At 46.5% G+C, this 26,920-nt stretch overlaps 1 protein-coding gene across 2 annotated transcripts; it reads left to right on the top strand.

Moving 5' to 3' along the window:
- Positions 1–1,306: 1,306 nt before the first annotated feature.
- On the top strand, positions 1,307–26,590 carry UBE2D2 (ubiquitin conjugating enzyme E2 D2). Of its 2 annotated transcripts, none has more exons than XM_079319512.1 (7): positions 1,307–1,823; positions 10,441–10,504; positions 14,092–14,123; positions 14,215–14,292; positions 14,386–14,491; positions 24,074–24,167; positions 25,705–26,590. In XM_079319512.1, the coding sequence occupies exons 1-7, from the start codon at positions 1,800–1,802 to the stop codon at positions 25,748–25,750; spliced, it is 444 nt and encodes a 147-aa protein (XP_079175638.1). In that variant the 5' UTR covers positions 1,307–1,799; the 3' UTR covers positions 25,751–26,590. The 2 variants fall into 2 exon arrangements, with proteins under 2 accessions (XP_079175638.1, XP_079175639.1); XM_079319513.1 differs by lacking the exon at positions 1,307–1,823 and adding an exon at positions 2,344–2,575.
- The last annotated feature ends 330 nt before the right edge of the window (positions 26,591–26,920 follow it).

Below are 26,920 nucleotides of genomic sequence, written 5' to 3' on the forward strand. Positions count from 1 at the left end.
CTCCAACCCAAACAATTCCATGATTCTATGACTGGGGTGGAGCTGCTGGGCAGAGCACCTTTGGGACAGGAGCTACTCTTGGTCGTTTTTCTGGGAGTTTTCTCTTTGAATCTTGCCCACCAGTGTGTGCCCAACATTGGAGGTTTCTCCTTTTCCAGTTGTGTTTTTCCTTCTTTAGAGTGACTTTTTCACACCTTCTAACCAAGGCCTCATAAGTTATCAAGGTCTGGAATAACTAGATTTAGTCAGATTGGCTGGGAAGTTTCTATTACTTTAAATTCTTGTGCCTTTCCCTAAGTCCTTCAAGAGGTTTTTTCCCTAATACCTTGTGGAAAACCATTATGAAAATGACTTTCCTGCTTCCATTTCTTATCTCATGGAGCAGTTTGCATCCAGCTGGCAGCAAGCAGCAGATGATCATTATCCCTCATACTACAACCACAACAAAACCATTTTAAAAATCCCTTTCTGGGGACAAATCTAACACTTCTCCTGTGAATACTAGAAAAAGGTTACTTTCCTCTTGGCTTATGTGAAGTCCTTAGAGCTCTGACTTGAGGATACTTGGAAAATTGCCCCAGAAACAGTAAAAAGTTGGTTGAGATATTCCCAAGGGGTGGGAAGCCCTTGTGCCCTGGAACACAGTCCCAGCCATGATGTTTGCTTGGCCAGGTTTGAGCGAGGGGCTGTCCTGCCCTCAGGGACCACAAAAATGAACCAAAGTAGTGGGGGAAAAAAAGCCCACAGAAAAACCGACTCAGAGACCCATTTTTATTAATTTGTGGAGTTTTGTTCTCCGTAATAAATATGTAAGGAGAAGAAACTAATTCAAAATACACCCTGCGCCACTGCCTCTGCCACTGAGGTGCTCCAGGAGGGCCCTGCCCGGCTCAGGGCTCGGGCTCCGCGCTGGGCACGGGCAGCACCTCGGGGGGCGAGGGGTAAGGCAGCTCCACAAGGGGCCGGCCCTGTCCCCTCAGTCGGGCTCTGTCCCCTCAGCCTGTCCCTGTCCCCTCAGCCTGTCCCTGTCCCCTCAGTCGGGCTCTGTCCCCTCAGCCTGTCCCTGTCCCCTCAGCCTGTCCCTGTCCCCTCAGTCTGTCCCCGTCCCCTCAGCCTGTCCCCGTCCCCTCAGGCCCGCGCGCTCCCCGCGGGCTCGGGCCCGGCTCTGCCGGGACTTCTTCCCGTCCCGTCTTCTCGCGAGAGAACGCGCAGTGGCGTCACGAGCCGCGGCGGCCGCCTCACGCGCGCGCGCGCTCTCACACCGCCGCCGTATCCTTCCGCGCGCTCCCCCTCCCCCTTCTGGAGAGTTCTGCACGGCGGCTCCGCACGACAAATAGTCCCCGCAGCTCCCCGCCCCCCCTCCTCCTCCCGCTCCGTCTCCTCCTCCCGCCGCTCCCGCCCCGGCCTCTCCCTTCCCTCCCCTCCCCGCCACGGCGGCGTCTCCGCCCCGGGAACCGGAGCGGTGCCCGAGGGCAGCGGCGGCGGCGGCGCGGCGGAGTGATCCGCTGCGGGCGGCGCGGAGGCAGCGCATAAAGCGGCGGCGGCGGAGGGAACGGAGGAGCTGCGGCAGCGCTGAGCCCGCGGCCGCCACCGCCCGACACCGGCCAGGCCCCGGCCCCGCCGCCCCGGGGGGCCCCGGTCCCCTCCCGCCCCTCCGCTCGCTTCGTCCCTCCCCGTCCCCTCCCCGCGCAGCCGCCACCTCCGCGCTCCTCCTCCTCCCCCCCCTCCCCTCGCAAATAGTCCCGCGGGCCGCCCCCTCCCTCCGCCCGCGCCCCTCCTGCCGCCGCCTCGCGCACACAATGGCGCTGAAGAGAATCCACAAGGTAAGGGCCGAACCGGCCCGGCCCCGCACGGCCCCGCTCCCCCCGGCCCGCTCGCCTTATATAACCCGGCAGGGCCCCGGGCCTGCAGTGGGGGGGGGCGGGCAGGCCGGGCCGGGCCGAGCCCGCCCGGGTTCCCCCCCGCGGGGCTCGGGCCGGGCTCAGCGCAGGGGCCGCTCCCGGGGGCCGCGGCCGCTTTGTTCGAGGGGGGCCGGGCCGGGCCTGCCCGCGGGGCTGCACCGCGGCCGGGCCCCCTCTGGAGCAACGTGGCCCCCGGGGCCGGGCCGGGGCCGCGAGGGGGCGCCGGCGGCGGGGCCGGGCCGGGGGTGGCGGCGGCCCCGGCGCTGCTGCGGCTCCGCGGGGCTCGGCCCGGCCCGGCCCGGCCGGGGGAAGCGCCCTGAGGAGCGAGTGTGGCCCGCGCTGCAAGTTCCGGCGTGGCTCGGCTCGGAGCCCCGTGCCCAAGGCCTCTGCCTCCTCCAGCAGCGACAAGGATCGCGGTGTCGGGCAGCGCCGTAAACCTGTCACACAGTAGTGTGGTGTGCTCTCTTAATGGAGCCAGCGCTGTTGTACAGCCTGAGTCATCCCGCAGGCTTGTAGGGGAAGCTACAAGCTTGCCTTCTCCTGGAGCGGGAGCTGCGCCGTGCTCCATGTCCCGGCCTTTTGGAAAAACACTGCTGCCCAGTCCGTTGTCGTCTTAGGACGATGTTTGCTTGATCATCAGTGTCTTTTACCAGGAAAAAAAAAAACCCTCGACGGTAATTGCAGTCCACTTATATTACCTTGGTGACTCAGGCAGGGAATTTTTATCCTTTACCCTGCAAAATGTGTAGCTGTCAGTTTGGAATCTGTACAAGGTTCTGGTGTAAGAAACAGCCCTCCTGTGGCATTTCTTCTCTTGATCACTATGTAAATTATGTTTTATTTAGAACCAGCTGTAAACCCACTGCCTCATAGCTCGCTCTGTAGCCCTCTTTGGTTTCGTGTGTAGTGTTGGGTCTGTGTTAACATCTCTGCTTTGGTTGTAGGTTACCTTGGAGGCTTTGTGAAGCTTCATGTGTCCTACTGATCAGGTTAAAGCTCAGGTGGAGAAGAAAACTGAAGAGAGCTTGAAGCCTTTCTTATGCTTTTGGAATAGGTAGCCCTGGGAAGGGAGGTATTTCAAGTATGATTTTAGACTGTTGGATTTTCCAGCTGTGGATCTGCTAGTGAGTTAAATATGGAAATTGTGTTCCAGCTGAGTCTTGCTTCTCTGCAGCTTTCTGTCCCTTACTTCAGTCGTCCTCAGAGCATTGTAAGGACTCTTCCACACTGTTTGTGGGCTCCCAGGTGCTTTGGAAGAGCTCCTCGGTAGTGGGTTCACAGACCTGGGAGAGACAGCGGTGGATGCTGAATGGGGTAAATGTGTCTGTGGGGGTCTGGGCAGACACAGGCAGTACAGGGCTGTCATGGGGAGGGTGAATCTTGTGTCAGGTAACTCAGGAAAGCTGCTTGGTTGTAGTTCAATGCATGCTGAGGGTCAGTAGTCAACACTCTGGGAGCATGTGTGTTTCCAGGCTGGTTTGTGACAGGAGAAAAGCTGCATGTGAGGAGTCTTTGTTAAAGCTGGGTGCTTGTGGACTGGCTCTTCATGCTGCTTTTCAAGAGTAAAGAATCCTGAGAGATAATAGGGACTGTGTAGGGGTATAAGAGTCTTCAAAGCCTTGGGAAGTAGTGAGAACATCACCAAAGCAGTTTTATATGAGCTCTGCAAAGAGAGTTTCAGTGGAGTGAGTGTGGTGCTTGTGCAGGAGAGGGAGGTGATGGGGCTGGAGGCAGCATTTCCACAAAACAGTGTGTGGGGAGGGAAATAAATCTGCCTGTTGTAGCAGCCCAGATGCTTTGGAAGTTGGATGGGCGTGAAGCTACAGGCTGGAAGGAGCACTCTGAGTGAGTTGCTGTGGGTGTCTCAGTGTAACTGCTTCAGTAATCATGGCTGGCTGTTTACGCTCTGGCTATTTTAAACCCTGTGGAGAGCACTCCTATCATCATCTCAGGGTTGCTCTGGTCTCTGGGAGTGTGTAGTGGCTGCCCCTGTCAGGATAACTAGGGGACAGCCAGTTTGTGACCTTTGCTGCTGCAGCTTGTGGAGTGAGTAGGAATAATCCCAGTGGACTCGAGCACAGAGACATGAAGGGAGAGAAAACTGCTGCTTTGGCTTTTTTTAGGGGTGTTATCAGTCATGGTATATCAGTGTGCAGGGCTCAGTCTGGCCACTGGCTCCTGCTCTTGGCAGTTGGGGTTTTTACTGAACCACAAAGGCTCTCTATGAGGTTTTTGTCAAAATTTTTGTGTCCTCGGATAACACCGGAAAGGAGAAAATCCCAAGAGTGAAGGTTTGATACAGTGTTACCTGGAATGGCCTCTTGCATGTTGAACTGGGCTGGGAGAGGAGCAGAGCACGCAGCGAGCCCGTGTTGCTGCTGGCGTGTGAGGCAGCACAGGAGCCTGCAGGGGCTGTCCCAGTGTGTCACTGGTGGCACAGTTGCTCTTGGGATTGTGCAGAGGCTCGAGCTGGGGTAACATGTGTGCACACAGCAGCAGCTGTTCTCTACGCAGATGCTCCAAAAGAGCTCAGGCTGGTGAGAGCTGCTCTCAGATTGCTGCCTGTGTTACTCACCACAGTATTTCAGGCAGCATGGCTCCAAATTCTTGTTTAGGTGCTTTTATTGGATCACGGGTCTGAAACTTGAAATCTTTTCTTGTGAGAAGTATTTGGGGTGTAAGCAATACTGCCAGGCAGGGTCCTAGGGAGTAACATAGTATAGTATAGTACAGTAATTAATTGGTATTTTTATATGTGTGTAAAAATGGTCTATTATGTTCTAGATGCATTTTATAAGAAAAGCAGTCTGAAGCAATCCAAGGGCAGGATGGGAGAGATGTACAGGAGGGCCTTCCATTTTAAGGTTTAAGCCAAAACCCTTTGTATTCAGCCACAAACCCATCTGTGTTGCTTACCTTTGGAGAATGCAGTACCTACAAGTGGATAACTGGGGCACCGTTTGGAGTTGTTTGAATGGGAAAGCAAGGGAAAGGTTGGCTCATTGTCTTTCACGGGTTCCCCTGTGTGATCAGCGGGTGAGGGGGAAGGGAAAGCAGCAGCTGTGCTCGAGCCCTGCTCAAGTATAACACTTTCTGTAGCAGAGGATTATTACTGCTTAGAATGCATAGACCCAAAAACTGGGTAGCTAAACTGAATGGCATAGTGCTGTTCCTGTGTAGCTGTCTGTGGAAGAGGGTGCTAGTACTTGCTGTAGTCCCACAGGCCAGAGTTGCTTAGGCATTACTTCTACCAAAAGGAGCAGTGCCTGTGGGTGGGATGTGTGAGGACAAGGTGCAGAGCAGCGTTGGTGGTCAGAGTTGTCTTTGTGCTACCTGTGCTGAGCAGACCTGGTGTTATTTCTGTGCTGCCAGTTCTGTACAGCAGCCAGTGGGAGCAACTGGGTTCTTCCGCTGGGCCTCTCGCTGCGTGCGTGGAGCTGCCAGCACAGCCCATCTGTGTTGGAGAGCTTGTGTACAGAGAATGCTGCTGCAGCTTCTGTTAGCTAGAGAGGTGTTTTGATACTCAGACTCTACACCAGGAGGAAGTTACACATTGCTTTGGTCTTCTTCCTGTTCAGGCTTTGGAAAAAAAAATAAAAAGGAAAGGTGGCAGTTACATCAGAGCTTGTTTATAACATGTACTTTGGTTATTGCTGTGTTTCATGAGTTCTCATGCTGCTCACTTGCCTTCTGACTTCTGCAGAGTCTTGTGAGGAGTCAGAGTAGGGGGGTCTGAGTGGTTTTGAGCATTGCAAAACCAATTTTTTATCAAAGGGAAAGGATTCAAATGTTCTGTTAGTTGTGGGGCCAGCATTAGAGTGGCAGATGCTCTGGGATGACAGTCCTGTGGGTGGGAGAGCACCTATGGACACTGTAGGGAGTTGTTGGTCTGACCTTGGTGCCCATATGTGACTGTCTGCTGCCCAGAGAGCAGAGCTGAGGGAAATGCCTCTGGATACAGGCTCTGGCACCTGGCAGGGAGATGCTCCTGGCCCAGGGAGGGGGCACAGGCTCTTCCCACCCTCCTGCCCCGTTGGCCCTGCACAGGGAGCTGACAGCTCCTCTGTACCATGGTCCTGAGGTGAGGCAGGGTGTGATCCCTTCGACTTTGGCCCTCATTCCCCATTGCTTGACTTTACTCTGTTGGAAACTGGAAGCAATTCATGGCTAAAGTAGCTATGAGTTACTCTTTTTGGTTACATAAGTCAGGATTTTATAACATCTCCCTACACTGCCTGTTGTTGAGGGGTTCAGGGGCTTCAGGCAAGTAAACTTGCCAAAGGCAGATGAGAAGCTTATTTCACTTACAGCAGCAACCTGAGGCAGAAATCAGGTTTATAATCAAGCTAATGTGGTCTCAGTAAAGTATGCTGTGAAAGCAGCTCAAACTGGAGTGGAGTGGAAAGCCCATGGAGTTCAAGCTAAGAGGACTTTGGGTAATCCAGAGAAAACCATATAGTGTGTTGGAGTGGATTTGAGGAGCTCTGCTGTGTACCAAGGCTCAGTAAAATTGCTGGAGCTGACTTAGTGTGCTGGCTTTTTACTTGCCTGATTGGCTTCTTGATGTTGCAGTTATGTTGGTTATTCTTACTGAAGGCTGTATTAGCATTAACTTAATCTTTAAAACTAGTCTTATCTTTTGGCCAGAGCAGGTTTTACCAGGAGTGTGTTACACTGGGAAGGGATTTTTTTTGTCTAGAGGAGTAAATTGGAACTTCACTAACAAATGTCTTTGGAGTTGATAATTATAACTTGAAACATGTGCAGGGTTAAACTTATAAGACTTAAATCATTTGTTTGATAGCTTTTTGAAAGCTTCTTGTGCAGTTTGTGGATGCCTGCACTGAGGTGTGTTTTAAAGGCAATGTAGTAGCTCCTGGGAAGTAGAACAGGAGGGGGTAGGGATGAGGGTGGTGTGAGGCTGGTGGCACTGGTTTACCTGTGAGCCTCCAGGCCTTGCTGGCAGCTGATGCCTTTCATGACTTGGGAAGCACACTTGGGGTATCTGTGGTATAAGCATGTTCCATCTTCTTTAAAATGCTTCCCTGAAATCCCCGAGTAGGGGTTAGTTTGTTGGGAACTTAAGGGCACGATTAAATTGGGTTTTGGAATCTTAATGTCAGTTTCTTGTGAGATTTTTGTAGCTTTTAGGGTATCTCCTTTGTGGATTTAATGGTAGTAGGTTTGTTCAACTTGACCTTTAGGCAGGATACCTTGAACCTTGCTTGTGGTATGCTTCCACTTCCTCATTTTTGCTAAGGGACTCATTAAAAGTTGTGAGATGGGTCAGGTTAATGGTAGGATCCACAGCAGTTGGCCCAGCCCCAGGGGTATTTTGCTTAGGGGAGATGGCAGAAACTTTAAATTCTGTAAGATCCCTTCAGCTGGAAAGCCAGCTCAGGGTGAGGCAGCCCTGGGAGCTGAGTAACTCAAACTGGAATTTGATATAAAGGCTGCTTGTAAATTCCTGAAGCAAAACCTGCATGTGCTTAAGGATCAGAAACTGTCTGGAGTGGAAACTGCTGTGGCTTTCTTGAGGTTTTGGCTTAATATTAGTGTGTTCAAGGTCAGTTTTGATCATGGACCAGCAAGACTTCCTGGATCACAGGGAAAAACAGTGGGCCTTGCAACTTGGGATCCAGTAGATTCAGGTTGTAGATGATACCAAACTGTAACTGAATCCTCCATGTGTTATGAGTTCCAGTTTTATGGGAACTCCAGAGTCATTTGTTCTGAGTTACAGAAACCAGCTGGTTCTCAGAATCCCTCAGCAACAGCTGGAAGGCAAGACCTCTCTGGGACTGCACAGGAGCCTGCAGAAGGCAGAGCAACCTCAGGGGCAGGTGCCTGGCTCTGTGCAGCAGCTGTGGGTGCTCCTCTCTGTGCATGCCTGGGTAGATGCAGCCATGAGCTGCTCCTTTCCTGCTCCTAAACTTGGCTCTGCAGGTGCAGTGGGAGTCTTAGAGCAGCTGGCAGGGAATGGCATGGCATGTTAAAGGGTTTATCCATGCCCTGCCAGGAAATCCAGGGGTGTGTTTGCCTCTCCTCTAGGCAGAAGCAGCTGTGCCTGCACTCCAGAGGAGTCTTGAGGGGTGAAGGGGAGGAGCTGAACTTGTTCTCCAAGCTGTTCTTACAAAATTTGGGGACTTTTGTGCTGCAGGGGCTTGAATTGAGAGTTGGTGCAATACATTTTTAAGCACAAGGAGCTTACACACTGGTTTTTACATAGATCTTTTAATCTGTGATGTTTCACTCTGTGAATTTACAGAGCAGACCCTGAAATGCCACCTTGTCACTGGTACAAGTGGTTGTTTTAAGTTATCACTTTCTACTGGGATGATACTCAGGGCTTCAGAAAATTCAGAAGTCTCCCTGGAACTGAAGATGTAGAGAATTAAATAGTATTTTGGTGATAAACTGCTACTACCTGAACTTCACTGCTGCCTCTGTGTCTGTTGGGGACTTACCTTGTGGTCCCTCTGTTCTGCAGTTTGGTGAAGTGGTTGGTGTATTTGGGCAGCAGGATGCAGGAGGTGTGTCAGGGCAGCTCTGGAGCTGTGTATTCTACTAACTGAGAGAATGTGTACCCAAGCTCATGTTTGTAACTATTTGCCTTTTATAGCAGGGAAGGTGCATGTTGTGTGTTCATCAATATCCATGGTAGGTTGTGATCATGCATGGAAAACATGGATTCATTCTTACAATTCACCTTCCAAGTCTTGTGGATGTATAATCTTGATGCATAAAATGGGATCAGAAGTGGTAAGGAGTACTTTTTTTTTTAGTTGTGTGTTTGGGGTTTTGAATACAATAGCATTAAATAGTTTTGGGTTTTTTTGAGAAAAATCAGAGTCCAATACTGGTTTGAAGTGGACTGTACACCATATACACATACACCTTTAGAAAGAATAAATACATTTCTGTTTTAAAGTTTTCATGTTGTGTTTGGACTCATTTCACCCTTTGTAGACTGACCTTGAGGAAGGTGTATGTAGTTTTCTGCATGTTCCTGTGCTGTCCTGGTGGTTCAGGGTGCTGAAGCAACTCCAGAGGCTTTGTGCCTTTGGAAGACTCCTGGAGATGCTCTCTCCACCTCCAGGAGGGAGAAGGCCCTTCAGCAGGTGCTGCATGCTCAGTGTCTGTTCCTGTTCATGTCCATGCTGAGCACCCAGTGGAGAAAGCCCAGCAGGAGCACTAGAATAGCTTCCATAGTCTGGTGTCGAGTCAAGGAGGCTTCCAGCAGGGCTCTCTAGAAGCTGGGAGCTGCTGAGGGCAAAACCCAAATTTGTGTGTGTGTCAGGGCCTGTGAGGTTTTCTGGGGCACTGCATCCAGAGGGGGAAATCCACAGATTGGTGTGTTTGATGTGAGGCTGCATTTGTGTCTGTGCCTTTGCTTAGTGGTGGCCTCCCAGTTCCTGGGAAGTAGAAGCTGGAACTCCCAGAGATCATCTGTTCAAGAGCTTAATCACTGCCTGTAAATAACAAAAGGCCATTAAATGGCAAATTTCTTCCATTACTGCAATCAGCTTGTCTTAATGATTGTACTTAAATGTTTTGTCTGCCAAAAGCCTGGTATGGAGATTCCAGTTTGGAGTGTTCTGGGAGGTGAAAAGCTGAACACACAATGGATCAGGGACAGCATGGGAGTGTTTCCTGAGCACTAGATAATAGTTGTAATCCTTATCTGATATGTGTTCAGCTTTCTAGACTGAGTTCACAGAGAAAAATGGTGATATGTTCCGGCCTGTCATGCAAAGCAGGTCAGTGACTGAGCCAGAAATGGAGCAGATAAAGTTTGACTTTAAAGTTTTACTCTTACTTGCACTTCCCACCAAACATCCACCTCCTGAGCAAATGGCTGTTGTGAATTACTGGTAACAATGCTGAAATTTTGCTTCAAATTGAAGCAAAATAGTATATTTCGGGTGTACTCTGAGTTACTCAGCCTGTTCAGACTCATAATAGGATTTCTTCAGAAGAATGTGACTGACACAGCCACTGAAAAGTGGGGGTTTTGATGAGGTCTGGAGGTATGAAAGGCCTCGTGTTTTGTTCCATTCCTCCCATGGTCACTGATATGTGTGTGTGGAGGTGAAACAGCCCCAGGTTCTGGGAGCTGTGTGTGCTGCAGGCTGGCTGTGGAGGTGATAAACTGGATCACTGTAGCTGGAGCAGCACTGGAACTGTTACAACTGAGGGAATAAAATAAGGCTGATACTGAGAGTTGTTGGATTGAGGCCATCTTATCTCTCTGTGACCCAGGGCTGGTGGAAGATATAATACCTTGGTAATGCTTGGGACCAATGCAGGCAGACCTGACAACCCCTGTGACGTGAGGCTTGCTGTGACTCAGGGCTCTGGAGCCTGGACAGGTCACTGAGGCCTGTGCCAAATGCATCTCCTGGGTTTAAGATGCAACTTTACTTTGCAGAGTCCTGGTTATTAGTTCTGTGGTTCTGCCTGAGTGCCCCTAGCAGCCTTTGAGCAATGACATGGTTGTTTTTGAAATGAAGTGAAACAAACTCTTCCTGTTTTTTAGGAGTTGAACGACCTGGCACGTGATCCTCCAGCACAGTGTTCAGCAGGGCCTGTCGGGGATGACAGTGAGTATCTGCTCTCAGCAAGCACCTGCCCTCTCCCACATTTTTCCTTTTCTTTCTGAAATAGGATGTCCAGTTCCTCAGCAAGGAGAGGCCTTCTGTTTCTTTTAAAGTACTAGATAATACTCCACCTCTTGATCTTAAATTTGCTACTCTTCCTTATCTCTTACACCTTCTTTGTGTTATTCCCATTCTATTGATTGGGCAGCTCAATGCACATCTTAAATTACACCTTTGAAATTAACTGTTCTGGAATTCTCATGGGGCATGGTGTTAGAAAACCTCAGTAGATCTGTGGTCAAACCAGCAAGCAGCTGCCCACAGCCTTCTGAACTCATATATCTAAACTAGACATGGTGTCTGAAAACTCTGCTCAAATCAGCATGTACTGCCTGGTCCTGTGTTAGAGTCAGCCTCAAACAATCTTCTTGGCCTTCCTGTGCAAGTCTCTTCACCTGGGTTGTGACTGGGAGTTGTTGTTCTGGTCTGTGCTCACACTCTTCCCTGTAGCAACTCTGACATGTGGAAAAGGCCCCTGGAGAACCCTTGGAAGCTGTGACTGCAATGCCTCCTAAACAGCACACACTGAATTTGCTGTGCAGTGTGGTCTGACAAGTGATATCAGCAAAGCATCCAGGCTCCTGAGAGAGGGGAGAGTGGGGCAGGGAAACCCTCCTTTGTGCTGAGAGCTCTAAGCTCAGGTATCCTTTCCAAAATGAAAAAGTGCTGCCAAGGTCTTTCTAAATAATTTCTGAGTTACTCAGCAGTGCTGAAGTGTATAGAAAGTTACACATTCCTGTAGAAATATAGGGCTACATTTTTTTAAAAAGTGCTTGAAACCTGAGGGTGAAAATACTGAAATTAGTGGGAATGTTTCTGTTCAGCAGCTCTCTCAAATGAGTTGAAGCCCAGCTTGGTTTTGAGGGTGTTTAGCAGTAGTTTCTTCACAACTGATTTCTACTTTACAAGTAGTATTTCAGAGAGGTTTGTAGTTTCATAGACAAGAAGTGACTAAGATGGAGAGCCAGTCAGAGGCTTTTATTCCCTTAAATTAGCAAGTGTGATTTGTGCCATGATAAACAACTTTGTGTTCTCCAAAGCCTTATCAAAGGTGATGACGATTGTCTGGCAGAGGAGCTGGTAACAGAAGTTGGTGAAGGCTGAGAATGGAAAGTTACTACTGAGTACAGAAAGCTTTAAAGTATTATTCAGTTCTCCTGGTGCCACCTTTCTGAAAGACCTCTAATGAAAGACTTTTGTTCTTGAGAGTCACAATTTGAATGTGTGTAAGTGGATAGCATGGCAGCAACAGAAAGGTGCCTTCCCTCTGGTCCGTGTGCTCCATGTCTGCAGCAGCTGCCTTGTCAGAGCGACATTTCCCAGCATTCAGGACATGCTGTGCTTGCAAACTGCTGTCCTGTGGCTATTCCAGCTGATACAAACTGTCCCCAGCTATAAGCTTCTCATCCCTGTCGTTCATGAACCTCAGGAAGTAAAGGGCTGTTCCTGCCTGAACTGTAGGAATGGGATTTTCTTGGCAATGTAGTTTTAGCTTGCTTCCACCCACTTCTGGCCTGTGTTTTGGAAATGTGCTGGGGACTAGATGACATTGGTGTGTTTCCAGTAGCTCAGCTTTTTCCAGACATGTACCTGTGCTTACCTACTGAAAGCCAACAGCCCCCTGCCTCTGTAAATACCTCTGTATGGCTGATCTCAAAGGAAAGAATCAATTGCAATAAGGTCTGCATGATAAATCCATCTCTGCATTCACCAGATTTATCCTGGATGTTACCAGGATTTAAAGCTTAGGTTAAACAACCATCTAAGTCTGGGGTGGGAGCTGAGTGGGAGGAAACACAAACCTCACTTCTAGCTTTCAAAAAGTTGAGATTGCCTGTGGATAAGTTTTTATTTTTGGGGTTTTGTTGGGTTTAAGGTAATTGTTGGTTATTTGAGGTTCTCTTTTCAGTGGTGCCTCTGCAGAACAGTCACAGTGAATCTTATCAGTATCTACTGGTGTCTGAGATTTTTACTGGTTTTGTTGTGATTGGCTACAATCACCTGTGGGATTTCTGCTTCCCCTTTGTCCTCTCCTCCAGGTTTCTCCCTGTCCTGCTGCAGGTGTTAGGGAGCTCCTGGGAAACTGTCTGAACCCCTGGAAGATAAGTGAATGCTACATGTGAGCTGCTGTCTTGGTTTCATAGTTCTTCATTGGATATAGAGTTTCTCAAAGCCAGGCTCTGAGAGTGTGAATATTTAAGTAGTGAAATCCTCTGTCTCTGTTAGAGCTGAGATCTCTAAGCTCAGGTATCCTTTCTAAAAAATGAGCTGCTAAGATCTTTCTGAATAATTTCTGAGCTACTCAGCAGTGCTGAGAGTATAGAAAGTTACACATTCCTGTAGAAATATAGGAGTAGATTAAGACAAACCTGTTCCAACCCAACACTCTTCTCCCCTGGCCTTGCAGGGCTGCTCCCACTCTGCTTTTTTCCTCCTTCCTTGTATGAGATCATTCTGAGCTGTACCTGTGTAATGCCTGTACCATGTGTAATTAAAAACTGCTCATGCTAGATGAGAACAGGTAGTACCACTCCTGCTTTTGGCCCAGGTAGTCCTGACAGCTGAGGACACCAGGTGCCAGTGAGGCACAGACACTTCAGGTGGCTTCACCTCCTGTCTTGGAGACTTCCTTGAAACAACTGGAGTCATCTACAGCTCCCCAGCTCTGAAGGTGCTGTGTAGGTGACAGCCATGATGAAGGAAGCTTCCATAGTCTTAATTCACAGAATTTCCTAGGCTGGTGCTCTTTGCACAGGCACTGGAGCCTGTGGAGATAAGGGAACCCTGAGAACTCCCCAGTATGCCTCCAACAGGCAATCAGCTTTCACTGTTTTCCAGCACAGCAACATTCTTCACAATCTTCTGTTAGCAGGTGAAAGTTCTCTTGGGCAGATGCATACAAGTCAGCATCATTAACTTCTGGCCATTGAAGAGGAAGTGTGTCCTGGCACATCCTGCTCCAAGTATGGGGCAGACTATCATTCCTGCATTCCCTTAGGATGGTTCTTTCTGCTTCTTTAATGGAATCTTGAGGTCTCTGTGGAGATCAGGCTTGAAGGTTGTGAGAATACCACTGGTTTAGGTCACCTCTGTGCATGTGGTTTACACAGAGCTTGATCTTCTCCTCCATGTGTCACAGATCTGAGTAGGAGAGCAGGTGTGAGTTCATGCTTGGCCTTTGCTGTAGCTGGCATGAAGAGGGCAGTCATGGCTGCTGATTCAGCTGATCATTAGAAATCACAATGTTTAAATTCACAATTTGGAGTCTGAGAAGTTGCCTGGAATTAGGTGGATTTTTATTGTGATGGGATTTTTTGCAGGGCACGTGTGGTACCACAGCAGTCCTGGAGTGAGGGCTGCAGTGTTGAGTGCTTTTCTGTCTCTCTTTAATTCCTTGGCTCACTTCCCTGCAGCCTTTCAGAAGGCTTTGTTTTTAAAATAGACTTTTCTTTTCTGTGCTGCTTTGTCTGGAAGAAAGTAGATCATTACTTGAGCTTCTCCAAACTGAAGTAAATCTCTCTCTTTTTCAGTGTTCCATTGGCAAGCTACAATAATGGGACCAGTAAGTATGAGAGAATTGATGTTCATGGCTTTTTATGGCTGGTGGTCCTGTGGTAACTCCTCAAGCTGCAATGATTCTTTTTCATTAACAGAACGACAGTCCCTATCAAGGTGGAGTATTTTTCTTGACAATTCACTTCCCAACAGATTATCCCTTCAAACCACCTAAGGTGAGTGGCTTCTGCCATAAATCTATTTGTTACCATGTGGATACATGTGATGTATATTTGTGAGCCTACACTGAAATTTTCCTTCTTCTGCAGGTTGCATTTACAACAAGAATCTATCATCCAAATATTAACAGTAATGGCAGCATTTGTCTTGATATTCTACGATCACAGTGGTCCCCAGCACTAACTATTTCAAAAGGTACCTCCAATGCTTATTTCATTTTACTTGCTAAAATGAAGTACTGATGTGGGATGTAAAAAATGCTGCATTCCTGCTGGAATCCACCATTTCTGTGGTCACAGCTTCTGTCCTGTGATTCTCCATGGAGCTTGCAGACAATTTCTGAGCATGGGACACTCGGGACATTGAGCTTCCCTGTGGCCATAGGGAGACTCCTCAGCCCTGCCAGTGGATCAGATAAGTCTTACTGAGTGCATACTCCTGCCACCTCACCTCAGAACACCAGCTAAAAACAGATATAAATATATATAAAATAAAACCTAGACTTTAATGTACAAGATACACCCAGAGTAAAATATGTAAGGGAGCAGCTGTGGCTTTTAAAAAACAGTGAACTTGCTAATTTTTTGTCACATTAAAAAGAATTTCTCTATCAAAGGAACATCAGAGCTCCATGTTAGTAATTTAACAGAACTTCCAATTATGTAGACTACCAAAACACAGTTTAAAACTTATCTAGTTTGAGCAGTCTAAAATAATTAGCTAATAGCATCTTGGTCCCTGTGACCTGTGTTAGCTTGTGGGGCACTGGGGTACAGCCTTTGTCTGATAAAGGAGTATTCATATTTAATATAAATAGGAGGCTTTAAGTATCTTGAAAGAAGACACAGGCTGGATTTGTTTTGACTGTTAAACAGTAGATTAACAAACTGATGATCAAATCTGTAGGTCTAGCCATGGCTATTTAGGAATATTTGGAGTCTACCCTGTGTAAGATCATGTCTTGACCCTTCTGTTCTGTAGCTTCACACTGTCCTTGTAATCAAATGCTGCAGTTGTCACATTGATTACATTGTCCTTCACAGTGTCCCTGCTCTGAGTCTTTCCTGTTGCCTGTCCTGCTCTCCAACTGTATGTGATGTTCCCAGGCACTTTCTGGTTCAGACAGGTGATCCTGGTACATCCCTTGGACATCATCACTGCCTTTCCCTGAACCCACAGAAGTTCCCACCTTCTCTGTCCAGCTAAAGGCATTTGCAGAAGCAGATGGAAAGGCAAAACAATATCTCCTTGTCTCTTGTCAGAAGTGAATCTGCTTGAACATAAGTCTCAAAGTCTTGAAAGAACTGAAAAAGTGGTGTCAGTGAAGAAAAAATGGTTGATTGTCAGGTTGCTGCAGTTTCCTTACAAGTGCTCTCAGTCAGTACTGGCTGCTCTTAGAAGCTCTAAATTAGCCCCAAGCACTGATGTCTGTTCTGGTTTGATTTTAATTGCTGCTTAACAAGAAAATGCTGTATTGTTTTAGGGAGTCTGAAGTGACCATATGGATGGTGGGGTGATAGACAGCACGATTGAAAACACTGGAAGATAGACAGGAATTAGGACACTGGGAGAAGATGGGACAAGAATTTAAGAGGCTGATCCAGGGTGACAGTGAGCTGCCTATTAATGGTTGTCAGTTTTAATCACTCAGAAAATATATCCTAGTGTTAATTTTACTGCCCAAATACATTTGCAATATGCTTCAACATCTCAATCTCCCTCTATGTTCTGCTTTGAATTCTTTTTTTCTTACCCTTTTAAAATGATACCCTTGTGACTCAGCTGGAATAAGCCATGGCATCAGGGTGGCTGTTCTGTGCCACCTGCCCCTTCCAGTGCCCCTCTCCCTCCTGGGTTTAGGGGGGCTCTGTAGTGCTGATCACTTCTCATTGCTGAACAGTTCAGCTGAATGCCCACACTCTGCTGCACACAGCACAACATCCACACAGCTCTAACCTAGGAGAGAACCTCATCCCAGCTCCCTTGGGCTGCATTTACTGAAGGAATTAAAACAACAAAGCAAGTTCTTAGAGGCAATTTTATAGGAATACTTTGCTCAGAATCACAAGGATGCCCTGTCAAAGGGCAGACTTCTACTTCATAAGCAAAGAGCTGATGCTTAGGGGAAGTGTTGCCATCTTGAACAAATGGAAGGCCACAAAGGCAACTTGAATCTTGGGGTTGAAATCTTGTGTTCAGTCAGATTAGAATGTCTCTTCAGGGATGTTTCAGCTTTCTAGTAACTGGGCAAAGTTATCAAAGAAGGAATATGTTGTTAGCAGGAAAAAATGTTGGATTGGGTAATTTAGGGTGAATAATAAGATTTAAAACATTCAGCAATAAACTCAGACCTCTTCCAAATCAGCAATTTATTATTTGTAGTGTAGATTTCTTAGAGTATTTCCTAAATTGTGCCACCTTTTAAATTGGATGCTACTGGGAGCAAGCTGTTTGAATTTTAAAATTTGTAAGCAGATAACTTAGAGCCCAGCTATGAAAAAATATAGTTTCTATTGACTGAGAAATCTGGGAAGAGCAGAAACAGTCCTTGTATGAAAGAGCTTGTCCTGCACAGCTCCCTCCTGAGACAGCTGGGAGGCAGCACTGTCAGCAGCTCACTGTTGTGCTTACAGTTCATTTGTGGTAAATGAAGATGTTTTTCACCTCAACCTGAAAGGGGAGGGGAAGAGGTGTGCAGTGACTTCCTTTGGGTTAAAAGTGCCACTTTTTGGTTGCAAGACTGAAAAATCATGTCATTGCTACTTAATCATTCCAGTTTATTGGTATAGGTAGGGGTCTTGGCTCCTCACACTCTGCAGCCAGTCCTCTGTAAACAATTTAATAAAGTGATTGTGGCTATGATAGAGGTGATTGGCATTTTGGGGTTTTGTTCTGTCCCTCCTACAATTGTTAAAACTTGGGAGAACAGCAGTGGCTGTCTCACTACAACAGCTGACTTGCTTATATTAGTAATTCTGAACTCAGTGTTCCCTCAAGAATACATAGTGAAGAATAAATAATATGGAAATATAGTCTTAACCACACCGTGGTGGGTAATTTGAACTCCAAGGCTTAAGCAGAATGTGTAGGCTTAAATTAAAAACATTATCTCCACGTCTGCATAAATAAGAATCCCTGTTGCCTGAAACAGGAGAATGAAGTGTTTTAACATTATTACAGCTATTCTCAGCCATTTTGGGGGAAAATCACTCTCTTGAATTTGGCAAGTGGCTGTGTAAGAGTTAATTCTGAACTAAAACACTTCTGGAGTGAAGGTTGGACTAATCTGCTGGCTTGCCCCACTTGTCCCCATGTTTTGGAACAAATAAGTCATGGAGCCTGTGTGGATGTGCTGGAGGGGCAGTGAGCAGCTCAGCCTCATTTGTGTATGACTTCAGCTCCCACTCTCCTGACTTCCATGCCTGGTGCACTGAGGATTTGCTGTCATGTTGCTCTTCAAGAATCACTTCACTGAGATCTGCTGGAAGTAATAGTCTGAGAGATTTGACATTCGCAGTGCTGTTTTCAAAATCAGACAGTTAGCTGCTGATCATCTTGGCTTTAGTTTGCCTGTTGTAGCATTTACCCACATCACTGGGGGTGGCTTTGCCACAGAGTGTGGGTCAGTCTCTCCAGCTGTGCCAAGCTGGGGTTCTGAAGGAAATGCCCATTTTTGTTTCAGCTCTCTCAACTGTAATTGAGCCACTTGGGCAGCTTCCCAGGATCTGCCCTGGCTCCAGAAAAAGCTGTGCAGGGAGGAGTGGTGCCAGCAGGGCTGTGATCCTTTCCCTCTCTTGGGTGCTGACAAAGCTGTGTCTGGAGCATGCATCCAGCGTGGGCTCCCCAGCCCAGGAAAGTGTTCATGTACTGGAGAGAGCCCAGTGAAGGGCCAGGAATGCCATGGAGGGGCTGGAGCATCTCCCCTTAGGAGGACAGGCTGAGAGCTGGGACTCTTCAGCCTGAAGAAGAGGAGGTTCAGGGGGATCTTATCAGTGTCTGTAAATACTTGAAAGGAGGATATGGAAATGACAGAGCTCTTCTCAGTGGTGCCCAGTGACAGGACAAGAGGCAGTGGGCACAAACTGAAGCACAGGAGGGTCTGTGAACAGCAGGAAACATTTGATGTTGTGGTTTGTGAGGATGCTGAGCACCAGCACAGGTTTGCCTTTGGTGGTTGTGGCCTGTGCCACCTTAGAGATACTCTAGAGCCCTGGATATTGTCATGGACAGCCTGTCTTAGGTGGCTTTGCTTGAGACAAGATGATCTCCAGAGATCCCTTCCAGCTTCAACCAGTCTGTGATAGACTGGGCAACACTTAACTTTTCTTCTTTTGTCACCAGAAATTGTTGAACTGACTTAGCAGGAATGCAAGTTGCTTTGAAGGCAGAAGTTTAAACTGCTCAGATTTAAAGGTACACTTCCTGTAAGGCTGGGGAAGATGGCTGGAGGAGTTGGAAATGGGGTTGTGGTTAAGAAATAGGATTTAACTTGAGCAGAGGCCAGAATTCCTTTCATTTATTTGGATGCATCTTGCCTGTTCACAATCAGGAGCCAGCATTGAACCTGTTGGTCAGTGGTCTTTCTAGTGTTTAATGCTGCAAGCATAACATCTGTCAGTGCTGATAAAACTTTGACAATGTGCATCTCAAGTTTCAAGAGTTTGGGGCCTGAAACTCAAAAACAGTGATTGTGTAGGAGAATGCTCCTTACAGGAATCAGGTTTTTTCTTGGTTTTGAGGAATAGAGATGGAAGCAGAAATGGACCTTGATGTGGAGGCTGCCAGGCTAATGATGAACAAAGGAGCCCTCACTGGTGAGAGAAGCAGGACAGCTGGATAAACCCTTCAAAGCAGAATTAAGAACTCCTCAGCAGCATCACATGTCCAAAGCTCCCATTTCTGCTGGCAGAGGTGTCTCCCAGCATACCAGGCTCAGTTAAACCTGAGCTGGCAAGTGGTTCCTTTCACGCTCAGAAACTGGGCTGGACCAGAAGCACAGCACTGTCTGCCAGGACCCTTGGCCTGGTCTCCAGGAGGTGACAAATCACTTTCCTTGGAAAGCCCTGGCACAGTGTTTGTCATTCACCCAGGACAGAGCGTGTGAGGTGGGCTGCTGCCACTGCTGTGAGTTCATAATGTCCAGGGATTGATGCTTCCCTGTTTTATCCAACTGCTCTGTGTCACTGCATGAGCTTTTCCATTATCAGGTGGTCCTGACACTCTGGTGTGACTCCAGCCAGGATGGAGAGTGTCATCCTGCTGTCCTGACAGTCTGGCATGCACAGCAACCATCTCAGCACCTTCTTGGGACTGTAACAAACGTTTTGTTGGTGCAGTCTCTGAGTCTGCTTAGAGATGAACCTTTACTCCTAGATGGATTCTAAACTGGCTCCTCTTTGGAGAGCAGTAACTGCAGCAAACAGCAGTTGGATCAGAACACACCAGCTGTTTCTTCTGGGTAGCTCATTACCTTGGAAAAATAAGTGCCATTTATCTCCCTTCTGTGAATTCAGCTGGAGATTCCATGGCTCCTCAGATGCTTTTCCTTACTCTGAAGTGTCCTATGGATGAGTGCTTTACTGGAACGAGTTTGTTTGGAATTTCAGCTAGGCTTACACACCGGGATCTGTAGTGGTTGGTACCCTGTGTCAAGTGGATGGCTGGAGTGGAGGATACTAGACCAGGCTTTGCAGACAAAAGTAAATGATTTGGGTTTGTGTTTTGGAAGATGAGAGGATCAGCTGCTTTGAGGAATATCTTCACCTCTGAGTTCCAGGAATTTTACACACCTAAATTTGGATGTTCCAGTATCCAGAAGGGCTTTAAATTATCTTCTGCACTACTCGTTTGGCTAGTGCTGGAATGACCTGTGGAGCACTGACATCATGGATTGTCCTGACTAATGGCTGAGCTGCTTCATAGCAGAGGAAACCCAGCCATGGAATTTACATGTGGAATTTGCATCCACATCTGCTCAGTTTGAGGTGGGGCAGAACCAGGAAGGTGCAGTTGCCCATGGAGGGTGGTGGGCTGACCTTGGTGGTGTGAGAGCACAGCACAGCAGCTGCTAAGGTGGGTTGTGCAGTGGGGGACTGGAGCTGGTCTTGCTGACAAGCTGTCAGTGGCACAATTTCCTGCACAGAGGAGCTGCCTGGAGAAAGATTGCCTGTGAATTTCAGTGTTTCATGCTTTGTAAAGGAAAGGTTTGCAGTTGGAACTTGGATCTCAGTCATGCAGTGTTACACTGGTGGGCCTTATTTTGCATGTTACTCAAACAGTCTTAAGTGTTCAGTGATCATTCTGCCTGATGAGAAGGCATTTCTGTCATTGCTCTGTGGGGAAGTTGAGCCCATTTTCTAGAAGCACTTTGTTAGCAGCCCTTCTGCTTGATGGGGTTTGTTCTGCTCCTTGGTGTTGAGGAGTACTTTGTCTGTGCTAGTCCCTGGCAGCAGGAAGCATGCTGAAGAGTAAATTCAATCTGTTGGCTGCAGAGATAGATGGGGAGTGTAGTTGAAGGGTTGGAGGTCAGTAGGCTGCCTGGTTGGTGAAATAAAACAAAGCAAAACCAATTTTTGAGTGAAAATGAGCTTTAAACTGACAGTGGTTTAAGTTGCTTAGTGGCTGGACAGCTCTGACAGCTAAGAGTGATAAGATGAGAAATAATTCTGTACAGAGTTATTTCAAGGGATGAATCCTTTGTGTCAATGGCAAGTAAAATTTATTTTGCTATTACTGAGAAAAATCCAGACTTGAATTCAGAGAGTGCACACTTGTGGTACATCCCTGCCAGTGAGAGACTTGAAGGGATGCTGCCAAGCTGATATGCTTTGCCTATGGCCATGCAGGATGTTCAGGTGTAAAGTGTCACTTACCTGCCTTGTGTAGTTATTCAACTTAATTCTGTGGTTCCAGATTTTTTGGGAATTCTCTTTTTATTGTCTGATAGTAACATTATAGTCATTTAATTAGAAAATGTTAAGGCTTTGCTGTGGAATTCATTGCAGTAATCTTGACTGCAGAAGGGGCTGGCCTGGTGAGTCTCTTACTTCATGGTGTTGGTTTAACTCATTACTCTGATGCATCAAAGACTCTGATAAACAGCTGGCATTTGTAAGGGTTGCTTCCCCTTTACCCTTGCACTTGAAACTTTGAAGTAGTGCCTTTTCCAAGGCATTTTCCTGCATGTTGGTCTAAAAACCTGGGCATGTGCAGTATTCTAGTGGAGAATCTCAGGAGAAACTTGCAGAATTTATTTTGGACAAATAGCTGGGTTCAGCGCAATATTCAAATTAAACCAGTTTAGTTAAAAATGCTTTTTTTGATGAGAATGTACAGATAAAAGGGGAATGATGTGAAGTCACCAGCAAGAGCGAGTGTAATGAGAATAGTTTAGGATAATGAAGACTTAGAAAAATAAATCAAAGCAGCTGAATGTGGCAGTGCAGCTTGAAGCCAAATGATTGTGTCCATTTTTATTCAGTGTTTTTGGAGTGATACTGAAAAGTGAACTGCTGAGTGTTTGGGAAAGGGGTGTGAGGGTAGGCAGAGAGCAGTGGGCAGACCTGCAGTGTGGTTCTGCTGATGAAGGCTGAGCCACTGTGTTCAAAAAAGTAAGTTTTTAAAGGACTGTGATAAAACTTGAGGGAGTAGTTATAACAGTTGACCAGAAAAGTTTTGATTGGATTTCCTGTGTCTTCTGGTGAAGGAAGGGCTCAGATTGGACCTGCCTTGCTCATCCTACAGCTGAAGAAACTTCAGTGACCAAAGCAGTGGAGTCTGACAGACAGAAAGAAATGAGCTTCAGGAAAATTGCTGGAGAAACAGGTGTTTTGAAACAGCACTGGCTGGGAGCAGTGTGAAGTGGCAGAGGAGTTCCCATTGAAAACTAACATGGGCTTTATTTGATTTATAGTGGGGAAAGAACTGGTGCTGGGTCTGTGCTGGAGGCCCTGCCTTGCTAAGGCAGTTCAGCAGTGCTGGATTCTGCAGACCTTCACACTGAGCTGAGAGGGAGCTCAGTAAATGGTCCCTGTGTCAGCCATGGGGGAGAATCATTCAGCTCTTAACTCTCACAAATGCACTGTGGAAAACTGGGAAAAGGGAGAAGAGCTTTGCTCCTTTTTCTAGAATCTGAAATATGTTCACCCAAACCAAGACCAGTTTATTACCAAACCTGTTTTAGAAGCTTTGAACTGGGAATTGATAATTCCTTAGTGAAGGGTCTACAGAAACAGGTAGGAATACTGAACTAAGTGGCTTTGTGGGTTCTTGGGGCTCACAACACTTAGCAACTTGTGCAGTTCAGACCTAAGGGAAGCTTTCACTCTTGTCCCACTTGAAAATAAACTGAATATCAGACCTGTTTCCATCTTCTCCCTGGAGTGTAGTAAGGCCTTGGCACAGGTTGTCCAGAGCAGCTGTGGCTGCCCCATCCCTGGCAGTGTCCAAGGCCAGATTGAGCAGGACTTGGAGCAACCTGGGTTAGTGGAAGGTGTCCCTGCCCATGGCAGGAGGGTGGAATAACAGGGACTTTGAAGGGTTTTCCAGGCCAGTCTGTGATCTCTATTTTGTGGCCTTGTTTTAACCTATCTTAACTCTTGCTGATTTATGGGCTGCGTGCTGTTTCCTTACATTTTTCATAGATCGCTCTGCCTCCTGCAAGTGATGGAAATTGGAGCAGATTTGTGTTTAGTGTCTTCAAACTCCTCACTCTTGTCATCTGCACCTTGCTTGGAGGCTGCACTGTGACAACTGCTTTGCTGCAATTGGTGAAGGGACAGATGGAGTGGCACTGTTTGATCCAAACAGGCTGAGAGAAGGGAATGTTTGGCATTTTCAGGAGTGGGGCAAGATGTCCCTGCCATGCCTGGTGTAGTGTTGTCCCAATATGCTTTACTTATAACTTCCTGCCTTCTCCTCTGCAGTGAGTAGGAATGTCCATGTGCTATTTGTGGCTTTGCAGCAGTGTCCTGGCTCCTTGTATGGATGAGGGTTGTCACTCTGCCGAGCGGGATGTGCCTTCTGGGATACACACACCATGTATTTATAGTGAAACTCTCCAATTCTAGGGGCTGTGGTCCATAGCAGAGCAAGGAGCTGGGCATTTTTGGGTCATTTGAATGCTGCTCTACACTAAATCTATCTCAATTTCCCTTATGCTTGGAAAATAATTAAGTCTCTCAATTCACTGCAAGACCAGCTTATTTTTAAACAGATCTTCAGGGCCAGGTTGGATGGGGCTTAGAGCAACCTGTGCTGGTAGAAGGCGTGCAGGGGTTTGAACAAGATGAGCTTTCAAGTCCCTCCCAACCCAAACCATTCTGTGATTCTTAAGTAGCTGTGAACATCCCTTGTTTCCTTCATTTCAGCTGGACTTGTCTGCTGTTTGACTGTGGATGAATGCTTGTCCAAGTCATCCAACAGGGAGTGGGCTGCTTTAGGGAACACGGTTGAATTTTGGGTGCAAAAGCAAGATGTTTTCCCAGAGGACTCTTGGGTACCAGGCTCAGGCAGAACACTTCTTGTGATTTAAGGCTGCTGCTGGACAGACCTGTCCAGGAGGTTACTCACTGTGATGTTGTGGTTGTGAAGACTTGTGTACTTCACTGGTAAAAGTTTATTCAAAATAACTGAATTACGTGGGATCGATGCTCCTTGGCAAATTTAAATAAATGCTGCTGATGCTACTGGCTGGAAGGGAAGGAAATGCATGGGCTGACTGGTGCAGGTGTCCTCAGTTGTCCTGGAACTAATTCAGTGTCTCTTTTCTCTCCTTAGTACTTTTGTCCATCTGTTCTCTGTTGTGTGATCCCAATCCAGATGATCCTTTAGTGCCTGAGATTGCACGGATCTACAAAACAGATAGAGAAAAGTGAGTATGGAAGCCAAAACCCATGGAATTTGACAGGGCAGAATCCACACTTACACAGCAAAGGGGAACTGAGAGGAACTGCATTTTGGAAAAGAGTGAGAGTGAAAAAAGGCAAATCAAAGCTCTGTGGTTGTCTTAGATTTTTTTTTTTGTTTGTTTGTTTTTTTTTGGTTTTTTTTTGTTTTTCCCTGGGATCTTCATAGTGCCACCATTTGAGCTGCTTTAATCCCATATAACCACCAGAGGGAGAGCAAGTTACTCCAATGGGGGAATATTCCATGGCAGCTCTGGGTCTGGAGTCATACAAAGAAATAACAAAAACTCCCTGTTTTACCTTCACTTGGCAACACAAGGGAAGAACCAGTGGTGTAGAAGTGGGGCAGGAGGACTTTCAAGCAAGTATAGAGAAATTTCAGTGCTAACAAGCACTTTAACAGCTCAGTGTTGTTGTAAACACTTCCTACCTCTCTGTTCCCTTCTAAATCTGATCAGAGGAGGGAAAACAGTCCACAGATTTGCTTTCTCTACTGCATACTTGATGAGCAGTGTTAGAGAAGTTTATACATCCTGGTTTTGAGAGCTGCAAGACCAGCAACACATATTTGAAGACACAATCAGCAGTGATTATCTGCACTTTTAAGTGTGCAGAACTCCTTCCTATTTTTTCTGAAAAATAGGGAAATAAATTTTGAGTTTAAACAGAAGGAACTTACTCCTTGGGTAGTCTCTGAACAGTGATATGAAGGAGACAGTTATGAGTGGATTGTCAGATTGTTTAAGCTAAGGAACATTATCTACAGACTGAATTCTAACACCAAACCAACTTGGTGTACATAACTGTAGGAAACTTCAGGCTGTGTTTTACTCTACAAATTCTGTAGAACATGAACAGCTTGCCTTCTGTTGTCATAGAGAAGCTTTCAGCAGTGCAGTTAATCACACAACTGCTTTTTTTTACACAAGTATACTGAGCTTCCTCTGGCTGTAAAGGGTATTTGGGTGCAAAAGCTAGATTTCTTGGGAACTGAATTATATTGTACCTGCAGAATAAAATGGTTCTGGTGGGCAAATCATTGTATCCTGACAGTCATCAAACCAGCCAAATGTGTAGGAAGAAATAAGGCTGTTGGGGTTTAATAGATGAGTTGATGGCAGGTCCTGGACCTAACTTTGCAGGGAAGCAGGAGATGGGGGAACATTTTAATCTCTTTTCCAGAGTGACCAAGTGAAACCCTACAGTAAGAGTTTCCCCAGGGACAGCAGATGGGGCTGGGGGAGGCACAGATAAAGCCTTCCTGAAAATCCTTTCTCCTCAGCCCTGTTCTAGCTCCATTTTGTGCCTCCAGTCACAGATCACGTATTCCTGTTAGAAGCACTGTGGGCTTTGTTTCCCCTGTTTGCATAATGTTTCATTTTGCTCTTAAACTTTACAAACTGATGATAATGCTGTGATTTCATGCCATATGTAGACTAGAGTGCTGGAGCTGAAATACTGTGCAGATGCCATGTTAAGTAAATCCTCTTTTTGTACATACAGGTACAACAGAATAGCTCGGGAATGGACTCAGAAGTATGCGATGTAATTAAAGAAATTATTGGATAACCTCTACAAATAAAGATAGGGGAACTCTGAAAGAGAAAGTCCTTTTGATTTCCATTTGACTGCTTTCTATGAGCCCACGCCTCATCTTCCCCTGTGCACATGTTTACCTGATACAGCAGTGCTGCGTGTTGTACATACTTGGAACAACAAACTAGAAATACTGTATTTCCCCGTACCAACATTGACTCCTAGCAGAGAAGTGTGTGTGTGAAAAGCTGGTTCTTCAGTCATAACTTTGTGAGCCTAAAAGCATTCCTTGCTGAGTTAAATTGGGAAATCAAATGGGAATGGGGAGAGTTCTGGTGGGTTTCAGATTTTCTAGGGACAGTGTTGCTGATCCATGAAGGATTTTAAGTGGAATCCTTTTAAACTCATAATAGTTATGAAAAGCAAGGTGAAGAACTTGAAGCTGTTTCTGTATTCATTTTATTCTGAAGGACCTACACCTTAGGTAAATGTTATGACCAATGAGAAACTGTACCCACATCCTGTGTTTAAGGTCTAAGTTTAACCGGTCACCATTTAAATGGATTGGAGCTATTAGTGCATCAAGTGATGTTGATTTGTTTCAACTCTCTCCCTCCCTTCATACTTTTTTTGGTTTGTATGTGGTTTCTCAGTTAATACCTAGCTAATAGCTCTTATTTTTTCTTAAGTTTTTTAACTGCTTAGGTCTTTCTGGATGTAAGGGTTAAAAAAAAAAATCCATATGACAGAAAACTTGTGTGTATTTAAAGACCCAACTGCTCCCCTGGAGCTTGTACGTTCAAGAATGAATTAATCTGTGTAATAAACTGATTACTACAGTCATTACATATAACTTTGTGTGAATAGGCTTTTAATTTTCAGAGCAGTTTGTTACAGGCTTAAACTAACGGTGGATTTCTCTAAAAAAACTTTTTGGGCTGAAGTCGTGAAGCAGTTTGGTTTGCATCACACAAGGCACCTGAAGAGGCAAACAGGAGCTTGAGCACTTAGATGAAATCAGGATGTGTAGTGTGCCAGGAACTTGACTGTTAAACCAAATAAGCAGTTTACTAAATGCGAATCAGAGTGACATTTTACAAAGCCTGATGGTATTACTCCCACTTGCATGGGACCTAACACAATGCATATGTACTGTAGGTAAGTGAAACCTTATGTAACTAAA

The sequence above is a fragment of the Erithacus rubecula genome, assembly GCF_903797595.1.
Source record: "Erithacus rubecula genome assembly, chromosome: 16".
In the NCBI taxonomy this organism is placed as follows: domain Eukaryota; kingdom Metazoa; phylum Chordata; class Aves; order Passeriformes; family Muscicapidae; genus Erithacus; species Erithacus rubecula.

Coding starts and splice junctions, on each gene's coding strand:
- UBE2D2 (XM_079319512.1), top strand. CDS start 1,800: ATGGCGCTGAAGAGAATCCACAAG. Junction 10,505..14,091: donor AGGGCCTGTCGGGGATGACA/GTGAGTATCTGC, acceptor TCTCTTTTTCAG/TGTTCCATTGGCAAGCTACA. Junction 14,124..14,214: donor AAGCTACAATAATGGGACCA/GTAAGTATGAGA, acceptor TTTCATTAACAG/AACGACAGTCCCTATCAAGG.